The following is a 7,675-nucleotide window of genomic DNA, read 5'->3' as shown; positions in this document are numbered from 1 at the left end:
ATTATGACCTATATTGAGTAAATCATGCTTGAAACTAGAATATCAACTGTTGCAAAGCTGTGTCATCAACACTCACAAGTATAAAACTACTTTTTTAAAGTAATCGATTCTTATTTCAAGCATGAAAAAAAAAATCATTACTTTGACATATTTGTGTCTCATATTAAAACAGATGACAGCCAAATGGACTTTACCTATTTTCTATTGTTTTATGGAAAATAAAACATCACTCATATAGTAGTACAGTTGTTATTAGTGAAAATATACTTCTTTTAAGGTATTGTTGGGTTCACGAGGTTAGCTAATTTTACTTGTTTTGGAAAGTCTTGACAAGCCAAATTTTCTTGTATTATTGGCAGAAAATTTTCCTTAATTCAAATAAAATACCCCTAATTTTTGTAATTTTTATTATTGTTTTTGAACACTAACTTTTTGCAGTGCAGTGAGCACACAATTCCCAAACAGGCTGAATATTTTGAAGTTGGAACAGTTTCAATCAGATGAAAAATGTGGGAGTTTTCATTTGTTTCAATGGGAATTTCCCAAAAGTTTCGGTAAAATGGTAAAAGAAAATACTTGAATGGTTTGAATGAGTTGAAATGGTTGTTGTTGGAATTTTTCAAATCGGTCGAGAGATGCTGAAGTAGTAACATGTTAAATAGAGAAATGGTATTACAGAATTCCTGCAATTTCGGGAAATCCTGGAATTTTTCCAGTCAAAAAAAACAACTTTGTTTTTTTCTCGTGATTAGGAGGAATGTTTTGACGGTGGAACGGTTGAAATGCGTTGAAAAATGTGGAAGAAGTAGTCGCCAGAAAAAAGGGTGGAAATAGGGCTTTGAAAAAGCAAGAATGTTGGAAAATCCTAGAATTTTTTTAACTTGAAAAAAAGTAGTTTGAATTTCAAGGGTGGTGGAATGTGTTGAAAGTGGAAAAGTTTGAATGGGTTGAAAAATGTGGAAGCAGTGAAATTTGAAGTTTCATTTTGAATGGAGAAAAATGTCCCGAAAAAAACCTGGAATTCTGGGAAATCTGGGAATATTTGGGAATTTGTCAAGAAAGAGCCCACGATTCCCGAATAGGCTGAACTTTTTGAAATTGGAACTGTTTGAATCGGTGGGAAAATGTGGAAGGTAGACCGCGCCAATTCTGGAGAAGAATAAGATGAAGTTGTAGAAAAAATTAATTAATTTTGGTGAAGAAAACCATGTCATTTGGAGCATTCACACACGAATACATATCAATAATCTGTAATAACGACGCAAAAACAGCGAACGCAAGAGTAAACGCATTGCTTTAAGATAAGAGCTATTTTGCTCATTTAAGAGTCACAATTCTCTGTGGAGGACCTTCGTAGATCAGTTTTGCATTTACTCTTAAATTTGCACATCTTTTAGTACACACTAGGGTTGTACGGTATACCGGTATTAGTGTAGCACCGTGATACCAATAAATCAAATTTGTCACTATACCGCCTCTGAAAAGTACTGGCCTTTGGTGGATCGACACCTGACATCCACTGTAATGATACCAAGTACAGGAGAGTATCTAGTCGATACTACTATTATTACATCGGCATTAAAATGTATATTATGTTTATAAACTCAGGAAATATGTCACTGGACACATGAGGACTTTGAATATGACCAATGTATGATCCTGTAACGACTTGGTATCGGATTGATACGCAAATTTGTGGTATCACTTAAAACTAATGTAAAGCATCAAACAACAGAGGAGTAAGTGATTATTACATTTTAACAGAAGTGTAGATAGAACATGTTAAAAGAGAAAGCAAGCAGATGTTAACAGTAAATGAACAAGTACTTCATTTTCTACCACTTGTCCTTAATAATGTTGACAAAATAATAGAATGATTAATGGCACAATACGTATGTTACTGCATACGTCAGCAGACTAAATTAGGAACATTTGTTTGTTTACTTACTACCAAAAGACAAGTTGTCTTGTACAAACTCCGTTTCCATATAAGTTGGAAAATTGTGTTAGATGTAAATATAAACGGAATTGTAAATCATTTTCAACCCATATTCAGTTGAATATGCAACAAAGGCAACATATGTGATGTTCAAACTGATAAAAAGTTTTTTTTGTTGTTGCAAATAACTATTAAATTTAGGGGGCTTCACGGTGGCAGAGGGGTTAGTGGGTCCGCCTCACAATACAAAGGTCCTGAGTAGTCCTGGGTTCGATCCCGGGCTTGTGTGGAGTTTGCATGTCCTCCCTGTGAATGCGTGGGTTCCCTCCGGGCACTCCGGCTTCCTCCCGCCTCCAAAGACATGCACCTGGGGATAGGTTGATTGGCAACACTAAATTGGCCCTAGTGTGTGAATGTGAGTGTGAATGTTGTCTGTCTATCTGTGTTGGCCCCGCAGACCCAAAAGGGAATAAGCGGAATAAAATGGATGGATGGGAATTAACTTTAGAATTTGATGCCAGCAACACCAGGCAAAGAATTTGGGAAAGGTGGCAATAAATACTGATAAAGTTGAGGAATGCTCATCATACACTTATTTGCAACATCCCACAGGTGTGCAGGCTAATTGGGAACAGGTGGGTGCCATGATTGGGTATAAAAACAGCTTCCCAAAAAATGCTCAGTCTTTCACAAGAAAGGATGGGGCGAGGTACACCCCTTTGTCCACAACTGCGTGAGCAAATAGTCAAACAGTTTAAGAACAACATTTCTCAAAGTGCAGATGCAAGAAATGTAGGGATTTCGACATCTACGGTCCATAATATCATCCAAAGGTTCAGAGAATCTGGAGAAATAAATCCACATAAGCGGCATGGTCGGAAACCAACATTGAATGACTGTGACCTTCGATCCCTCAGACGGCACTGTATCAAAAACCGACATCAATCTCTAAAGGATATCACCACATGGGCTCAGGAACACTTCAAAAAAACAATGTCACTAAATACAGTTGGTCGCTACATCTGTAAGTGCAAGTTAAAGCCCTACTATGCAAAGCGAAAGCCATTTATCAACAACATCCAGAAACGCCGCCGGCTTCTCTGGGCCCAAGATCATCTAAGATGGACTGATGCAATGTGGAAAAGTGTTCTGTTGTCTGACGAGTCCACATTTCAAATTGTTTTTGGAAATATTCGACATTGTGTCATCCGGACCAAAGGGGAAGCTAACCATCCAGACTGTTATCGACGGAAAGTTGAAAAGCCAGCATCTGTGATGGTATGGGGGTGCATTAGTGCCCAAGACATGGGTAACTTACACATCTGTGAAGGCACCATTAATGCTGAAAGGTACATACAGGTTTTGGAACAACATATGCTGCCATCTAAGCGTCGTCTTTTTCATGGACGCACCTGTTAATTTCAGCAAGACAATGCCAAGCCACATTCAGCACATGTTACAACAGCGTGGCGTCGTAAAAAAAAGAGTTTGGGTACTTTCCTGGCCCGCCTGCAGTCTAGACCTGTCTCTCATCAAAAATGTGTGGCGCATTATAAAGCGTAAAATACGACAGCGGGGACCCCGGACTGTTGAATGACTGAAGCTGTACATAAAAGAAAAATGGGAAAGAATTCCACTTTCAAAGCTTCAACATTAGTTCCCTCAGTTCTCAAATGTTTATTGAGTGTTGTTAAAAGAAAAGGTGATGTAACACAGTGGTGAACATGCCCTTTCCCAACTACTTTGGCACGTGTTGCAGCCACAAAATTCAAAGTTAATTATTATTTTAAAAAAATTATTAAGTTTATGAGTTTGAAGATCAAATATCTTGTCTTTGTAGTGCATTCAACTGACTATGGGTTGAAAAAGATTTGCAAATCTTTGTATTCCGTTTATATTTACATCTCACACAATTTCCCAACTCATATGGAAACAGGGTTTGTATGTTCACTATTTTATTTAAGGATAAACTTGCAATAGGAAACATATGTTTAATGTACCCTAAGAATGTTTTGTTAAAATAAAGCCAATAATGCCATTCTTTTTGGTCCCCTTTATTTCGAAAAGTACAGAAAAGTTTTGAAACATTTTTGGTAACGGTACTAAAATATTGGTATAGGGAACAACACTAGCACACACAAATCTTTAGTAGATCAAGCCCTTAATGTACTGAACCTATTTTTTGCATTCATTCTTTTAGATTTGTTTGTATTAGTCTTGTCACCAAATATTTTATGACATTTTTTTATGTGTAGGTGTATAGAAAGAAGCTTATAACTAAAATGTATTGTTATTGGTGAAAAACAATAACCGTTAGAAATCATTGTACAGTGTAGTATTTTAACCAATAAGACGAACACACAACAGATGTGTTGCATTGAAGATAAAAAGTGAGAAGAAAAAAAAAAGACTTGCGACCTAACAAGTGTCTTTCTTTTTGTGTCCTTCCAAAGGTGGACAACTCGTCTCTGACCGGCGAGTCGGAGCCTCAGACCCGCTCTCCAGAGTTCACGCACGACAATCCCTTGGAGACGCGCAACATCTGCTTCTTCTCCACCAACTGTGTCGAAGGTCTGTGGGTCACACCTGGCCACTATTGTTTCTCATTAGCGCCTCTTTATCGCCATTATTTTTCTTTTCTTTATAACACTGTGCCACGCTTCATCAGAATCAGAATCAGAAATACTTTATTAATCCCTGAGGGGAAATTAAAATTTTCAGTATAATCCCATTCAAGACAATACAAACAATACAGGGAGACAGAACAGGATCAAACAATACAGGGAGACAGAATAGGATCGCTGACTGGTCTGCCAACTTCCGGCGCCCCTTACAAAAAGGTGAGAAACCGGTAAAAAAATAAAAATTGGTCTAAGCCTGGGCCCTTGGAGAGGGGGTCCAGACTGAGGCCAAGGGGGAAAAAAACTTCATAGCCATAGCACACATACATCTTATGTGTGAGTAAAAGGGAAACATGAAAGAACACAAAGGACATTTAAAGGCCTACTGAAACCCACTACTACGGACCACGCAGTCTGATAGTTTACATATCAATGATGAAATATTAACATTGCAACACATGCCAATACGGCTGGGTTAGTTTACTAAATTGCATTTTTTAAATTTCGTGCCGAAATATCCGGCTGAAACGTCTCGGTATGATGACGCATGCGCGTGACGTCACGGATTGTCGAGGACATTTTGTTCCAGCATCGTTCCCAGCTATTAGGTCGTCTGTTTTCATCGCGAAATTCCACAGTATTCTGGACATCTGTGTTGCTGAATCTTTTGCAATTTGTTCAATGGACAGTGGATGTTAAATATGGTGAATAAACAAAACGTCTATTCCGGTTCACAACTTTTAATCAACTGCAGCACAGAGGAAAAACCGGAAACACTTTTTCCTTCCCGCCAATCAACACTGCGCATGCGTTAACTCCGTATCCCGCCCATAAACACTGCGCATGCGTTAACCCAGTATATGGAGAAACATGTTAACAGTGGAGACATCAAAGAAGAAAGCTGTGGGTGGGAAGCGGTGTATTGCGGCCGGCTTTAGCAACACAAACACAGCCGGTGTTTCATTGTTTACATTCCCGAAAGATGACAGTCAAGCTTTACTATGGAACAGAGATGTCAAGCCGACACGGTTGGATTGGACCACACACACAAAGTACAGTGTATTTTGCAGCGATCGTTTCGAAAGATCGTGTTTCGAAGAGGGTCTCTTGCGAAGGGCAGATATGGGCATCACAACCACCCGTCGACTGGTGCTGAAAAAATGTGCGGGGCCGACCTTCAGGTTGTACAGGTACGACCATATAATCTCACTAAAACACTAGTAAAACAATGAGCAGATGAGGAATTTTTCAGATTTATCCTAGTAAATGTGTTTAATAACATCTGAATCGCTCCCACTGCCCTCGTCTTTTTTTTCGACCAGAACGTCACTCTCACTTTCCTCATCCACGAATCTTTCATCCTCGCTCAAATTAATGGGGAAATCTTCGCTTTCTCGATCCGAATCGCTCTCGCTGCTGGTGGCCATGATTGTAAACAATGTTCAGATGTGAGGAGCTCCACAACCCATGACGTCACGCGCATCTCGTCTGCTACTTCCGGTACAGGCAAGGCTTTTTTATTAGCGACCAAAAGTTGCAAACTTTATCGTCGATGTTCCCTACTAAATCCTTTCAGCAAAAATATGGCAATATCGCGAAATGATCAAGTATGACACATAGAATGGACCTGCTATCCCCGTTTAAATAAGAACATCTCATTTCAGTAGGCCTTTAAAGTCATTAAAAGAACAGAGCAAATGCAAGCAGCCACTTCTACATACAGCTATGAATAAAAAGTAAAAGAAACATATACGCTGTGGTGGCCTCTGCGGTGTTCCACGCCATCGTCTGCTGGGGTGGGGAGAGCGTGGAGCAGACCCAACAAAGCAACCAAGAGAGCACGACATCTTCTCTAACATCCAGTATTCAAATGTATCATCCAGCGTTCAAATGCCCGCCGGATGTTTTGTTTGACGGCAACCAACTAACGACTTCCTGGCCACAGGCACGGCTCACGGCGTGGTCATCGCCACGGGAGATCGGACGGTGATGGGCCGCATCGCCACGCTGGCGTCGGAGCTGGAGGTCCGCCGCACACCCATCAACATCGAGATCGAGCACTTCATCCACCTCATCACCGGCGTGGCCGTCTTTCTGGGCGTCAGCTTCTTCATCCTGTCGCTCATCCTGGGTTACTCCTGGCTGGAGGCCGTCATCTTCCTCATTGGCATCATCGTCGCCAACGTGCCCGAGGGTCTCCTGGCCACCGTCACTGTGAGTTCTTTATTCTTCTTCCAGGCATCTGCTGCTGTGTAGTGCGAACTGCTTTCTCTTCACACCTTTTCTGTACATACTGAGTTATTTTTCCTCACTCCTATTTGAATGCTCTTTTTTTGTTGTTATTCTTTTTATTTTTTCTTTTCATTGGGATCCTATATCGACATAGGAAGAAGGATAAGCGGAAAATTAATGAATTATAATTTGAATCAAATCTTTTACAGGAAATTTAATTATTTATTTATATATTTTATACCCTGGCATAGGCTCCACTCCCCCAAAGGTTTCATCCACGACCCGAGTTAGGAAAATTGTTTAAAAAATGGATGGAGGGATGTTTAAAATATGTATTTTATATTGTATGCCCTGGGATATGTATGCTCCAGCCACTCTTTGAATCTCCCCAAAAATATATGTGTTTGATATTTCGAAAATATGTTTTTAATTGTTTTTTTTTTCATTCTTTGATGGATAAAACTAGGTTTTATTGATCCCAATGTTTTTTTGTATTCTAGGATAGGCCCCAGCCCCCTCATAGAAGATGAAAAATCCACAAAGATTTACTTTGATATGATTGACTGGAGACCTTCCTATACAAAATACAAATTAGTCAGCTGAGGTAGACTCCTGCTCACCCCTAAGCCTGAGTAGCCTAAGCAGAAAATAAAATGACAATCTGGATCAAACATTGACAGGAAATGCATTTATTTTTTAACCGAAGTTTAAAATACATACATTGCATTGTATACCCTGGGATAGGCTCCAGCCCCCCCTCAAATCTATTTAAGATATATGTATATATATATATATATATATATATATATATATATATATATATATATATATATATATATATATATATATATATATATATACACACACACATATATATATATGT

At 39.2% G+C, this 7,675-nt stretch overlaps 1 protein-coding gene across 2 annotated transcripts in view; it reads left to right on the top strand.

Annotated features, from left to right (window-relative positions):
• The window catches only part of atp1a2a (ATPase Na+/K+ transporting subunit alpha 2a), a 193,753-nt gene that overhangs the window by 39,041 nt on the left and 147,037 nt on the right, over nt 1-7,675 (top strand). For both annotated transcript variants that reach the window (XM_061920966.1, XM_061920967.1), the window contains 2 exons: nt 4,393-4,510; nt 6,506-6,774. In XM_061920966.1, the coding sequence (XP_061776950.1) occupies nt 4,393-4,510; nt 6,506-6,774 (387 nt within the window). The remainder of the gene's footprint in view (nt 1-4,392; nt 4,511-6,505; nt 6,775-7,675) is intronic.

Source organism: Nerophis ophidion, linkage group LG14, assembly GCF_033978795.1.
Source record: "Nerophis ophidion isolate RoL-2023_Sa linkage group LG14, RoL_Noph_v1.0, whole genome shotgun sequence".
In the NCBI taxonomy this organism is placed as follows: Eukaryota; Metazoa; Chordata; class Actinopteri; order Syngnathiformes; family Syngnathidae; genus Nerophis; species Nerophis ophidion.
The sequence above is the reverse complement of the archived record's forward strand: the minus strand, read 5'-3'. Positions and strand labels throughout refer to the sequence as shown.